At 46.7% G+C, this 15,004-nt stretch overlaps 1 protein-coding gene across 2 annotated transcripts in view; it reads right to left on the bottom strand.

Moving 5' to 3' along the window:
- Kdm1b (lysine demethylase 1B) overlaps nt 1–14,891 on the bottom strand; it is a 41,135-nt gene extending 26,244 nt beyond the window's left edge. Inside the window, exons 1-6 of one of the 2 annotated variants that reach the window (XM_006972851.4) lie at nt 14,746–14,891; nt 10,228–10,327; nt 9,076–9,203; nt 7,559–7,648; nt 6,313–6,424; nt 4,268–4,384 (exon numbers count right to left, since the gene is read on the bottom strand). In XM_006972851.4, the coding sequence (XP_006972913.1) occupies nt 4,268–4,384; nt 6,313–6,424; nt 7,559–7,648; nt 9,076–9,203; nt 10,228–10,314 (534 nt within the window). In that variant the 5' untranslated portion in view covers nt 10,315–10,327; nt 14,746–14,891. Of the gene's footprint in view, nt 1–4,267; nt 4,385–6,312; nt 6,425–7,558; nt 7,649–9,075; nt 9,204–10,227; nt 10,328–14,483; nt 14,619–14,745 lie in introns of those variants that run through there. The other variant, XM_076573267.1, reaches the window with a different exon arrangement.
- Between the last annotated feature and the right edge of the window lie 113 nt (nt 14,892–15,004).

Below are 15,004 nucleotides of genomic sequence, written 5' to 3'. Positions count from 1 at the left end.
TGAAGTACACTCAAGTGATGTCACGTTACACAGCCGTGAACGACCAAATGGTAACTACACGCCCCGGCACACGTGGGTCTCACCAGCAGTTCTGCAAAAGCGCACTGCATGATTCCACTTGTGTGAGGTTCCAAATCAAGCAAAGCCAAATCCACACTACTGTAAGCTAGGAAAGTAAGCAGGCAATTTACTCTGGGGGAGCAAGGTTGGACACTGTCACTGACGGGGTCACCAGGGTACCTGTCGAGTATTCCATTTCTGTACTGGGGGCCAGATAAGCAGGTACTGGTGAAAATTCATTGGGCTGGGCATTTGGATTTGTGCAACTTCTGTTTCAACATAAAAATGCTGCCTAGCTGAAGACTGGGAGGGCACAGCAGCAGCAGCAGCTCTAGTCTCCGGAACACATCCCAAAGAAACTCTTACATGAGTGCCTTAATAGAGACTTGAGCAGGAGGGGGCAATAAGACTGCAGGAAACAGCAGAAACTGGCAAGATTTAGAAAGAAACTTCACCTCTCCTTGACCGGGGAAGCAGACGCTGTGTGGTGGATCCACACCATTCAGACACTACTCAGCAAGAACACACCAGAGCTTTAGGCATCAAACACCTCAGTGTTGAGTGAACAGAGTGAGCAGAGGAAGAAGAGCAAGACGGTGTGTCACATACACACACACTGTTCTCACTGACTGAAACACATCCTCGGTGTCTCCCTAGGCCCTGTTCCCACTAGTACAGCGACTCAATTTGAAGGGGACTCACCCACCCACTTTCCTAGGCCCTCGTACTTTTTCCTCCTCTACCATTCGGAGGCCTTCTACCTGGAAGGTGAAGCTAAGAATCAATCATGGTCTTCAAAATCACTAAGTCAATTGTAAGTGTGCCCATAAAATGTGTGTGTGTGTGTGTGTGTACAGGAATGCACATTAGCCCAAATTAACCATTCCAGAATGTATACACACTCCAGAATATATATATGAATATACTCAATTTGTCAATTAAAACTAATCAACTGGGGCTACACAGTGAGCCCTGCTCAGAAGAACAAGTAGCAGTTGAAAATTCCTGGCAGGTGTTAAGGTGCATTCCCATAATCCCAGTACTCAGAAGGGTAAGGCAACAGGACCATCCCAAGCTCAAAGCTATCTCCAAACTGTCATTATTCTGCCTTGTGTAAGACTCAGAAAATGGAAAGGGTAAATATACTTGGGAAATATTCAAAATGGCTGCCTATCTAGATTATGTAAAGAATCCCTACACTCAGGAAGACAGGCTCACTCTCCAGAACTATTAAACTAACGCAAGCACAGCACAGAAACAACAGAAGAGACACCACCATCTGTCAGAACACAGACCACCATGAGGAGACAGTTCTCTCAGAATCGAACCTAATTCTGCCATGGGACACAGCCTGCTCCCAACTCACCCACACAAATGCAACATAACACAAGATACTCGCACAGAATCATCACCAGTTCACTCACACAGCAAACATTTCCAACACAAACTTCCTTCCACATGGCAGTGTGGAAACAAACTGGCACGCACACACGCAGACAATGCAACACTACTGAGAAGTATAAATAAAATACTGAACAAGCGAGGCTTGCTGTCTAGTGCCTAGATCGCAGCTATGCAGAAAACCGAGGCAGGGGGATAACAAGCGGATGGTGTGCCTGGACTATACAGAGTAAGGTCAAGGTCAGTCTGGGCAACTCCAGGAGACTCTACTTCAAAAAGACGAAGTAAGAAGAGGGCTAATTACCCAGTGTGGTGGGTCAGTGCTTGCCTAGCGCTGTGAGGCCCCAGGTTCAGTGTCCAGTGCTGCAAGCAATCCAGTCCAAACAAAAAGCCCTGCTGAGCCTGGACTGAGTCTACCAGGTTGATCACAGTCCTCGGGGAGGATTTGCCCTGGAGGAGGTGGGAATGGGGGGTGGGCTGGGGGTAAGGGGAGGGGGTGGGAGGGGGGAGAATAGGGGAACCCGTGGCTGATATGTAGAACTGAATGGTATTGTAAAATAAATTAAAAAAATGTAAAAAAAAAAAAAGCCCTGCTGATCCATACAGTGTTGACGGTCTTTTTTGTTGTTGTTGTTATTGTTTTTATTATTTATGTGCATTGATGTTTTGCCATGGGTATTGGGTTCCCTGAAACTGGAGTAACAGACAGGTGTGAGTTGCCATGTGGGTTTTGGGAATCGAACCCTGGTCCTCTGGAACAGCAGACAGTGCTCTTAACCATTGAACTATCTCTCCAGTCCCCTTTGTTTTGTTTTAAAGTAATTTTTACAGTTAAAGACGGCAAACACCGAAAGGGCATACATTGACTGATTCCTGTTTTATGAAGTTTGAGTCAGACCAATTAATCTATGGGGATGGAATTAGAATAGCCGAGTCTGGAGATGGGGAGGAAGTAACTATAAAGTCTCTAGGATGAAGGAAGTACTGCCTCTTAGGCCGGGATTCTGGCTGTGCACTGTAGCCACTTTCTAAAACTCAACAAGACCTCATGTTCCACGAATAAAATTACTTTATAAAATCATCTGTCAGAAATACAAGTTCTCATTTATTAAAACAGCACCACTGTGCTTCGGGGTTGGGGTCAAGCTCCACAGTGCAGCATGTGCAGAGCTAGAGGTTCAATTCCCAGCTCCTCAAAACTCAAAAGGACCACCTCAACGTGGGCAGTTTTCAGACCATCACTCTGAGCCTCAGACTTTTAACAGATTCACATAGCCCAGGCTGGCCTCCACCTTGTAATGTAGGGAAGACTGGCCTTGAAGTCCTGATCCCCCTGCCTCCACCTCCCAAGTGCTGAGATTATAGGCGTGAGCCACCATGCCTAGTTAAGCCATATTTTTTTTTCCAAAATCGTTAAAAAGTAGTTTGGATGCTCTATTGTAGCCTAAAAAATGAGCCTGTATCAAGTCGGTGTTTAGAATTGTACTGGAGAGATGAATGAATCATTAAAACTATGAGCTCCCAGCCCCAGCTAAAGTTCATACCCAGGACCCTGTGTTTTGGGCAAGCACTCTAACCATTGAGCCATATTCTTCAGCCCAAGAGTTTAATTCTAAAGACAGGGGAAAGATGGCTCAGAAGGAATTTATTTAGATGTGTATATATTTATAAACACATACAATCTGCTCTTCTTAAATCCTACAGTTATAGTCATCAAACATTTATATACAATACCCTTATACGAAAACTTAAAATCGACTCGTAAATATTTGTATTTTGACATTTCACCTTGCAAAAGAATGCTAGGTAAGTGCTCATCACTGAACTCTACCCATAGGCCTCAACAGTTTTTATACGGTAAGTACGGCCACTTTAATTATACACACATGGGAGGGGGGGGGTTTCCTTTTGCAGAAGATCAAACCCAGGGCCACTCGAATGCTAAGCCAATACTGTGTCACTGAGCTACATCCCCAACCCAGTAATATTTGCATTTTGAACCCTAAGTTAAATAATAAAAATAAACTCTGATCATAAACCCCACAAAAATGTGCACTTATTGTTTAGAACAGAGTGTGTAAAGCACAGAGCCTCTTCTGGTTACGCCTGTGTGACACACCACAAACCTCCGAAAGCACTGAAAATGGTAGAAAAAAACAAAACAAAACACAAAATACTATTTTGATTCTGGGATTTGATACCCAATAGTCATTTAAACATTTAGGTGGATTAGTACGTTTAACACATTTTTAAATACTAACTGCCAAATTTCAGAGCAGGCACATTCGATGGCTAATTCCCAGCTGCCAATCCTATCCACTCCCCTGTCCTCCTCACTGACAAGTTCTGCTTTGTCTGGTGCTATAACATACAGGCTAACAGAGTGATGAGCTTTTCCTTGTCCTCATGCGGTCTGCAGAGTTGTACAATTCTATTCCAGCCAACGACACAAGTAAACTCTACCAGGTAACTGCTACCCACTAAAGGAGGGCAGACTCAGCTAGTACACCACTCTCGCCCTCTGCTTTGAATTCAGACACAGAGGCTGGTGATACAGCAACCACCTTGTCACTTGAGGGTGCAAGATAAACTAAAGATGGACTGGACATGAAACCGTGTTCTTAGATAACTAAATCAACCCCAACAGCCCATTACCAAACTGCCTAAAGTAAAAGAAAGATCAAATTAACTTGTTACTGAACTTCTGTTTACATACAAGGATTAACACACACAATGAAAAAGACAGGCTACAGTTACAAATAGGTCGATGCATAAACTAATTCAAAGGCCACCACAGAAATCATACCTTGGTAATGGTATTTAGTTTTATGCCACAGCGGTAAGTTCTTGCCATGTGTGGAGTGAGCTGGATTTCCTTGGTAAGCTGCCTCCACTTTCCACACTCAGGTTTTGTGCACTGAACCTACATGGGAAATTAAGGCAAGATCAATACACTGTGAACTACCACATCTGCTCTCCACTCACTCTACTGCTGTCTCCGCATGATCTGATCCATGTTCTGACCCTAGGTATTGAGCCTGGGGGTCTGTGCACTCAGTTACATCCCCCAACCCCGTCTAGCATCTCGTTTCTTTCCCTTGCTCCATCATACCCATTCTGACATGATCAGGCTCATTTCTGATTCAATGCTAGCTCAGGCAACAGGATAATAAAACAAGTTTTGAAAACTTATCAGGAAGATTTTCCAGCTCAAGACCAAGGAAATATTGAGTTAAATTTAGATACTATTCCTCAAAAAGTATGGACATGAGATGTAAACTGTGATGTCCTGGGTCAGGTTCTAGGTCACTGAAAGGATGAGAAAATGATAAAATCCCAATCAAGTCAGGCAGTGCAGTTCTTCTACTGTACCCACGTGAACTTCTCAGTCTGCAAACAGCCGCGGTGTGCACTAGGAGCACACAGTTTTTAGTGGCATCTCTGTAAGCTCCTTACATTATTCCAAAATAGAAAAGTGCCCATCTGAATGTGGATGACTGAAGTCATGGCTGCCTTCCCACATAGCCAGTGTAAACGGTTTATTCAGGAACTGGCATGCAGGAGAGAACTCTCCATTTACAACCCAGAAATTAAAATGGATTAATGACCTAGATATGAAATCTAAAACACTAAAAATCTAAAAAGTCTATGAAAGTACAGAGATGGGTCTTTATATGACCTCAGATTTGGCAAGGAGTTCCCAGCAGGGACCAAAGACACAAAGAAAATATAGATAAACTGAAATTTATCGGAACTAAATGACCCATGCAAAGGAAAAACCACCTGAAGAAAAAATATCTGCCAATCACAGAGCTGATGAGGGTTTTATATCCAGAATAGGTAAGTAATTCCTACAAGAAGAAAAAGCCTAACTTGAAAATGAGCAGAGTTGCATATTTGCAAATGGTCTGCAGCACTAGCTTTGAGGAACTAGAAAACAAAGCCACCATGAGTCACCTTTCCCCGACCCAGACAGCTAGCATTGTGAAACACAAACAAGAGCTGATAAGGATGAGGGCAGGAGGATCAGGAGTTCAAAGTCACCCTAACCACTTAGCAAGCTTGAGACCAGTCTGCTCTACATGAGACCCATCTAAAAAAAGGGAAAAAATAGTGGGATGTGGGGCACATGCCTTTAATCTCAGCTCGAGGGAGGCAGAAGCAGGTGATCTCTGAGTTTGAGGAAGGCCTTGCTCTATATGGTGAGTTCCAGGCCAGCCAAGGCTACATAGTAAGACTCCTGTCTCAAACAACAACAAAAAGTCAAAACCAAAAGAAACTGGTGGTGGTCTGGAGAAATCTGCCCCCATGCACTGCAGACTACAGTACAAAGTGATGAAATAGAAGAGTTTAGAGACCCGGAGTTAAAGCCCAACTTTTCAGGAGCATGACAGGAGCAAGGCCTCTTGGGCACCTTGGCAAGCCCTGTCTCCAAATAAAAAGGAGGAGGAGGGCTCGGAGTGTACATTAGTAGTGTAGCACATGGCCTAGCAAGTTCAAGACCCTGGGTCCAAGTGCCAGAACCACCAAAAACTAACCAACCACAGAATGACCATATGGCCCATCCCTAGGTATACATGCTTGAAGAACTGTAGAAAGATATCGAATTATTTGTAACCCTGTTCATACTATGAGACAACCCAAGTGTCCATCAAAAGATGGGTGGATAAACATGAGCCAGATGGCAGTGTGTGACATTACTTTCTTCCTTAGACTGTACTGAGTTAGCAAAGGTTTTTGCTTTAACAAGCCTAGAAATAACCCAAGAGAAGACTTCCCACAAAGCTCGACTGTTCCCATGCTCATGCTTTTAGCTTTGCAGTGCACTGGGGCAACAGTGTCCCCCCTTACCCAGTAGGGCAGCTGCTGGTCTGCCATGAACGCCTTGGGGCTTGGCTCTGTCTTCCCATTGCTGGTCCACACTCTTTTCCATGCAGTGTATTTGTCGTATCCATCTTTGTGGCTGAAAACCATTAAAAAAAAAGTCACGGTACAGGTTACGTAGTAGTTTTCACACTGGACTTTGATCAGATTTACATAACAGACTTGACTATTCTTAGGCACACACAGGGATGTTACTATGGTACACCTACCACAGGCTAGCAGGAGGAGCACGCTCTGGACAGTGTAGAACTATAACAAGATAAGGGCCGAGTCCTGCATGGTAGAAAACTTCCTAATGTTCAGGGTAAATCCTATAGCGACCGTTAAAATTTATGAGGCGATAAAATAACATAATAAAACACTCAATTAACATCAGAAGAAAAAAGAGTGAATACAGAAAACCACCAGCAAGAGCCAAAGCAAGGCCGAGTGGCTCAAGCCTGCGACCCCAGCTACTCGGGATGGAGGCACAAGCTCAAGCCTGCCTCGGCTACGGAAAAAATAAAATAGAGGGTGGCTGCCCAGTGCTCTGCCGGCTCCTCCCAATGTCTGCACCTCTCCTCTAAGCACTGTGACAGAACAGCAGAGTGCCGAGCTCTCCAGAACTTACACACACCTGACACGTGTCACGGCAGACACACACACCAACCTTTATCACATTTCTTACTCGTCAGTTTCATTCATGCACACACTGTTGATCACATTCCGCTTTTCTTACCCCTCCTCTTCCCTTCATCAGCCCCTACTCTAGACAGGTTTGCTTCTGCTTTTATCTCAAACATACCTATGTGATTTTGTTATCTACATAAAATCTAGGATCCACGAATGAGAAAATGCATAAAACATTTGATAATTATCTTTCAAAATTTGCCTTAATTCGATCAATATGAGCATCTTAGTTGCCTTCATTTCCTATAAATGATATGACTTCACTACTCTGTATGTTTGTATTTTTCCCGTACATTCCGGTTTCTGGACACCCAGGTTCAGCCACTGTGCGTGGTGCTTACAGCACTGAACTTCCCGTCAGTCATCTCAGGCACTGGACGGCCCAGTAACTCAGTGAGCCCAGCGGGTTTTAGCTTTGTGACTGTCCTCCCCAGGCCCTTTTGCATCCCCCCCCCCTCTCCCTCTCTCTCTCTCTCTCACACACACACACACACACACACACACACACACACACACACACACACACAGATGTCAGTAAACAAACCTTCTGTAGTAGTGGTCAAAGCATTCATTACAGAAATGTTCCCCACAGGAAAGGTGGTACCATCGGGAGGTGTAGCCGTTTTTGGCACATCTGAAAAGAGCAGAATCATGCAGCTTTGGTAATGAAGTCTTTCCTTCTCACTCAGTTTCATTTAACCAGTCCCTTCTGCAGCATCTCCACTTCTAATAGCCAGGGGCTAACAAGGGAAGTAGAATGGTTTGAAAGGTCATACAGGTTGAGAGTCCCTGATCTGAAATGCTTGGGATCAAAACTGTTTTGGATTTCAGTTGTCCTACGGGTATTAGAATGTTTGCGCCATACACAGCGGGACGTAAGGGGGATGAGAGGCAACATACATAAACATAACGGCTACTGACACTCCAAAGTTTTAGAATTTAAGCATCTGGATGTCAGTTGACAGGCGTGCTTACTACCTCAGGCGCAGTGACGGTACAGGGAGGACTCAGGCAGCCAGATGTAACCTCAGTGGCTGCCTTGGGCGCTGGAGTCCAACCAAGACTCGGGAGGATGGATGGTGTCTTATGAGGCAACAACACACGTCCTTGCTCCAAGCTGCATATGTGTGAGAAGACTGTGATAACATCTGGTCAGCTGCACCGGGACAGAGACGAGCAGTCCCGCCATACAACTGGTCAGGCAGCTGATGACACAGCACAGAATGAGAAGTCCTGCCACCATCGACATGGCCAACTCTATGTGCAGACCCAAACAGGTTTCGTTTGTTCAAATCTGATTGAATCGTAAACCATTACTCAAGATTTTTCTATAGAATTAAAGAGAAGTCCTAACTGTGCCACGACACTCAAAACTAGTGAGACAACAGCTGGCGCTGTAGGTCTTAGGGTTTCGTTTTTGTTTTGAGGCAGGGTCTCACACACCCTGGGCAGGCACAGTTTGCTGTGTAGTTGAGGAAGACCTTGGAGTAACTATTGCTGCTCCTGCCTCTTTCCCAAGTGTGAGGATTACAGGCTGGCTTGTCCACTTCTCAGAGTGCTGGGATGGAACCCAGTTCCTGGTGCATGCTAGGCATGTACATGAACTACAGCTGAGCTACCTTCCCTCAACTCTGCAGTTTCTGAGACCTGTACAGGGATATGGAAGAGGCAGGCATGCTACATGAAGTAAACAAACAAACAAAAACAACAACGAAAAGCAAACATACGTGGGTTGCTACCAGATGCTTGAGTCTGTGATGTCCTACACCCCGAACCTCAAGGCCCAGGACTGCCACAGCAATCGATGGCTGGGTGCATCTGAGGACACTGTATGGCCCAGCTGATCTGGATGTGATCTCTCCCACTAGGCTAGATACAACCACAGAGTGCCGAGGAAGCTGTGGTGTGTGGTGACTAACCCTAACCCTAAGCAGTCAGAGTTAGCAAGGGACAGTTCCTGCATTCGTCTTTAGGAAGAGAAGCACGAAGCATACCATTCCCACAAAGCACACGCCCATGGGCAGACAGACGCACATGGCCAAGGTAGCCCTTCAAACAGACCTTTCCGAAGCACTTGCAAAGCACACAGGATACATTGCAGTACAGCCTGCCTTTTCACATTTCCTGTACTTCTTTTCCGACGAACCATCCTCCTCCTCCTCTGCGGTCTCTGCTGCTTTCTTCTTGGCCTGTGGAAGAGCCAGCTGAGGTCAAGATTGCACTGGCAGAGAAAGGGTGGTGGTGACAGGAAGTTTGCTGCTGAGGTCACGTGAGTCAGAAATTCTAAATGTCGTGATGTTTGTAGCAGTAAGGATCAAAACGTGCGTGCCAGGCAAACACTACCAACAGAGCTACATCCGCAGCTCCAGAAGTTCTAAATGTGAAGGTCAACAGCATCCTGGCAATAGGATAGGGTTGGCCAGTACAACAGCCTGTATAAATAACTCACTGTCTTCTAGAGGATCTAGAAACAGCACCTTAATGATAGGTAGGTTCAGAACTAACATCCACATGAGCCTTTCTTAAGGGAAAAACTGACAGTCAAGATAAACCAGTCATCCTTGGGGACTGAAGAGATGGTTCAGCAGTTAAGAGCACTTGCTGCTCCTATAGAGAACCCAGGTTTGGTCCCCAGCACCCATAGAGTGGCTTACAACTGTGTGTATCTCCAATACCAGAAGACAGAATACCCTCTTTTGACCTCCGAAGACACCAGGCACACATATGGTATATACACATGCATGCAGGCAAAACGTTCATACACATAAGATAAAAATAAATCTTTCTAAAAAGTCATTTACAACTAAGAATTCTTTTCCCTCTCTTAAAACAGTTAAATCTTTCGATATGGAAAATGTAAAAGGCAGAGAAAAAATTGTAAACAATTAGAGCACTGACTATTATTAAATACTTCACGACAAACAAACCTACCCACATCACTCAAGCAACTACAAGTTCAAGTTCAAATTCCCCTGAATGGCATCCAAGCCAGACACGACCTGGCCTCAGTGGCCCATTCTGGAAGCAGCCACCCCGAGCTGTGATTCTCCCATCACCCCCTGGTGGTCCCCGGTCTCTTTAGCCCCCGGTTCCTGCTGCACACACTGCGCCATGAGCTCCTCCACGGACAGCGCAAGGACTGGCTGGGCTGTGTCAGTGCGGCTGCAAACACTCCACTCCCCTCTGCGTCCCCGGCACAGGCGGAGAGAGTACCTGCCTCCCGGAGCTCCTCAGAGGCAGGCTGTCCGGAGAAAGCTCCAACGCTCCTCTCTTCTTTGACCTCCCTCGAGGTGCCGCCATTGTTTTTGGAAATCTGGGGGGGGGGGGAGATAAAACCATTAAATTATTAGCACCTGCTGATATTTCAAGCCACTGTCATGAGGGAGCTAGCTGTGTATAAAACCCCCATTTCCACGTGACTGAACCTCCTGATGCCTGCGTTGTCCTGTATAAAAGGAAACCAAGCCAAGCGTGCTGATGTGTACCTGTAAGCCTTCAACTTAGGAGGTAGAGGCAGGAAGACCAGAAGTTCCAGGCCATCCTCTGCTCCATAACAAATCCAGGCCAGCCAAGGTTACAGGGGTTACCTTGTCAGTTTTTGTTATGGCCCCTCCACCTAACTGTGTCCTGTTAGGGTTTTCTCAATCTAGATGTCTTAGTATAAACCTAACTCATTTCTTCTTAGTACAAGTTAGCGAATACCAGGCACTGTACAGGAAGACTCCTACACAGAATACAAGGATCTGGATCAGAGTTAAAAAGCACTATTATCTTCTACTAGACAAATCTTAAGAATTTTCAAACTAGTCTGCTGACAGCATGGCTAAACAAGCATTAAGAACAAACATCGAGCTGGGTGTGGCCACTCATGCCTGCAATTCCAGTGGAGGAGACCTCAGCATGAGGACTGGAAATTCATAGCCAGCTTCAGCTGCACAGTGAGGTCAAGGCCAGTCTGGACGTGAGACACTGTCTCAAAACCAAGCAAACAAACAAACAAAAACCTCAACATCCATAAATTAAGCATTGAAACCATGAAAGATTATGAGCTATCAGAAAATATTCAATAAGAAAAACACTGAGAGTAAATAATGGCATATGGATCTGTACTTATTCGCCGTTCCTATCCTGCTACCTGTCACACACCAAACGAAGGAATGAAAAAGAAGTAGGACACCTGTAAGGATCAGTGCTGTGGGAGCAGGAAAGCGGCACCACAGAAGACAGGAACCGGAAGTCACACCGTGTTAACCTTGGAGAAAAGTCTGAAGACCTTGTTAATACTCAGCTTGTAAGTTATAGTCATATCCACAAGACCAATTCCCATAAATTATTAACATCACATGGAAACTCTTACATCCACACTAAGAAATTACAACATCAATACTGTGGGCGGTTTAACTTTTCATTCTTTTCTTAAAGCCAGCATAATGCTAGCTACAAACACGTTAACCCTACATATTCTAAGATGCAGACTACTACTTTAAGAGGGTTTGTTTTTTTCCTTTATGTTTATGTACGGGGGGAGGCACATACCACAGCACAAGTGTGAGGGTCAGAGGTCAACCTTTAAGAGGAACCAATTCTCTCCTCCTCCCATGTGGGTTCCAGGGATCACACTCAGGCTTGGCAGCAAAAGCCCTTTATCTGCTGCTGATCCATCTCTGTGTCTCCCTGGCCCACAATGGGGAGAGGTGTGGGGGTGCTAGGAGTTCAGTTCACTGATAGAAGACAAGCCTGGTATGCAGGAGACCCTGAATTAAGTCCCCAAAACAAAAAAGAAAATCAGTCCTAGGGACTCCACTGATTAAGTACTAATAGTAGGAATACAGTCTACCTTCAATTATTGTTACATAAAGGCTTTCTGAGCCTGGTGGTGGTGGTGCATGCCTTTAATTCTAGCACTCAGGAGACAGAGGTAGGTGGGTTTCTGAGTTCAAAGCCAGCCTGGTCCACAGAGAAAGTTCTAGGACAGCCAGTACTACACAGAGATACCCTGTTTCACAACAACAACAACAACAAGGGCTTTCCAGATCCCATTTGTACTTTTTTAAATGAACCTATTTTACGCTGTACTGTAGGCAAGCACTCTACCACTGAACTATAATCCATGCCTCATCTGTACTTTCAAAAAGGATGTCCACTTAACCAGTCACATAAATTTTCACATACATAAAAATACATACATTTCTCTACATGTAAAACAGTATTCTGCATTCACAAAATGGGCCACAAATAGAACATGTAAATATTAGAGTATGTAAATAACCTATGTTCATGAAGCCTAGTTAGTTATGTAAGTACTGTAGAAAAAAAACACTTGAAGCTCACTGTGAGGTTCTGGAACATAAGAAATTAGCCTTGATTCATGCAACACTGAACATAAGCCAGAAATGCATGGCTCCTAAAATCAAGCATGGTTTCCAGAAATTTCAAATCTTTACACCTATACAGTGGAAAACAGGCACAAATAGGCATCGAGAAATGTCTGAAGAAATGAGAACACTGTAGGAGCAATTAAATCTGACTGAAGTCTTTAAAGTAGTGCATCTTCATCTTTAATTATACAATTAGAGTAAAGTGCTTCCACTCTCTAAAGCGCTTAATATAATCTGCATTTCCACCGTCAGTCCTAGGGTCTTCAGTAAAATGGAGGTAAAATCATTGGAGTTGGAAGTTCGCAAGCTACTGTGTTTTACAATATACTCTTAGAAATAAAGTGTTATTAAAACAAGTACACTGAATGATTTCCCACCTGGTTTTCTTGTTAGCACAGGGTTTTACATGTACCCGCCCTAGCTACTCTAACTCTTGGCAATCCCCCTGCCTCTGTCTCCAGAATGCTGGGATTACAGGTGAGAAGCACCACACACAGCTGCTCCCTCCTACCTGCTTTTTCAGTATAGACACCCAACGAAATGGAATTTGCTTCGTGGTCAATATTTTATAAGCCCATTTCTTGCTAATTTTAAATGCAGAATTTTAGCTTTCTTTTGACTAAAAAAAAAGATAAAAATACACAAGTGAATATGTTAATATTTAGAATTGTTTAAATAACTCCCAGGTGTTCTGAATGTAGCTTATTCAAGAGTCTAAACACCAACCACAAAATTCATAAAAACATGAATTCAAAAGAATCCAAAACAGAGGGAAAAATTCACGGAAAAGGCAGCATTATTTATAAGAATGGAGCAATCTACTAGAAACCTCTTCGTTAACAAACTGAAATCCCTTTGGGTCGCTTAAAATAAGGCAAGCTGGGCACCTCATATTCCCATGCCAATCTGAGTTTCAGAAATACAGACCCAGTGCTATAATTTAATACTGAATACCCAACCCAATAATTCAATTCTGAATTCCCTATTGCCCCGTGTCTTTTCTTGACTGTTCCCTGTCTGTAAGACAATTATTAATGGGAATTTCTCATGTACCCTCAGAAGAAAACCTCCGAAAGGCTTTCACCACAATATATTTTGTAAACATTCAAAGCAGATGTGGAGGCTCTGTATTCCAGCAGAGAGGCTGAGGCAGGAGGACTGCTCTGAGTGGAGGGGGGACGGGACTAGCTAATGCCTTGAGTTGTGTCTGTGTTAACTGAGGGATTCCCCACATCAGGCGTAGTCTGTGGCGTGCTCAAGGACTTGGGCCTCTGTGGTTGGGTTCGAGATCATTCAACCCCAACTTTCTGCAGGTGGGCCTGCTTCTGCCTTCCTCTCTCACATGCCAGCTGCGCAGACTAACAGCCACCCGGACCTGACCCGGCGACGTGCATTCCCAGGGGAGGCATCCCGGGAGTTCTCAGGGCAGCTGCGCAGGGTACCCGCTACATCTGCAAACCGGACGGCGCCTCGCTGCCCCAAGTGGAGAGCCTGGCGTGGGGTCCCTCCTCCTGGCCGCGGGGCTCCCCACTGCTCCGGATGGGAGCCCAGCGAGGGGTTTCTCCTCCCGACTCCGAGTTCCCCAACGCCCCGAGTGGGAAGGGAAGCCTGGGGCCCCTCCTCTTGCTGTGGGGATCCCTCGCCGCCCTGAGTGGGGAGGGCAGTCTGGAGTTCCTCCTGCTGGCTGCGGGGTTCCCACGGCCCAGGCTGGGAACACTGCTAGCGTCCTTCCCTCACGCTGCAAGGGTCCCTCCTCCCGGCTACGGGGTTCCCCATGGCTCCGAGTGGGAACGCAGCCTAGAGTCTCCCTTAGCGGCTGGAGGGTTCCCACGACCCCGAGTGGGAGCCCAGCGTGGGGTTCCCTCTCCAGGCTAAGGGGTTCCTACAGCCCGGCAGGGAGCACAGAATGGGGTCCCGCCTCCATGCTGAAGGGTTCCTACGGCCCTGGGTGGGATCCCAGAGTGAGGCCCCTCCTCCGGGCTGCAGGGTTCCTAAAGCCCCGGGTGGAAAGCCAGCCTGTGGTCCCCCTCCTCCCGGTTTGGGGCTGGAGACGGAGCCAGCGTGCCAGGTGCAGCCGCCGCCCCAACTCACCTCCAGCCAGCCGAGGCGCTAGGAGCTCCCTGCAGGGTTCGAAGACAGCGGCGAGTGGGAAAGCCCGCAGCTCAGCGCGGGAAGCCCCGGCTCACACAGGGTCCCCCGCGCCACCCCTTCCAGACGCGGGACGCCGGGGAGCCCCGGGGAACGCGCGCGCCTCCAGCCCGGGCTCGCCCCACAGCCGGCCGCTTTGTGCGGCTCTGTCACCCGAAACCCCCCGCCACCCCCGGGGCGCGCCCGCGGAGCCGCTAGTCCCTACCTTAGAGCGCTGGCCAGGCGGCGCGCACTGGCCCGGGTGCCCAGGACAGCAGGATCCGCACCAGCAGCTGCAGCAGTTCGGCCGCCGCCGCTTCCGCCCCTATCACGCCGTGACCCGGAGTGGGAGGAGCTCGCAGGCCCAGGGAGTGGGAGGGTCCGGGCGCTCGCCCCGCCCCGGGCATTTCCGCCACTGCGCAAACTCCGCACCTGCGAAAGGCGGGGCTTACGCGCTCTGGGTGGAGCCCTTGCGCGGGGGGTAC

Source organism: Peromyscus maniculatus, chromosome 5, assembly GCF_049852395.1.
Source record: "Peromyscus maniculatus bairdii isolate BWxNUB_F1_BW_parent chromosome 5, HU_Pman_BW_mat_3.1, whole genome shotgun sequence".
NCBI classification, from domain to species: domain Eukaryota; kingdom Metazoa; phylum Chordata; class Mammalia; order Rodentia; family Cricetidae; genus Peromyscus; species Peromyscus maniculatus.
This window is presented reverse-complemented; position numbering and strand designations above follow the sequence as displayed.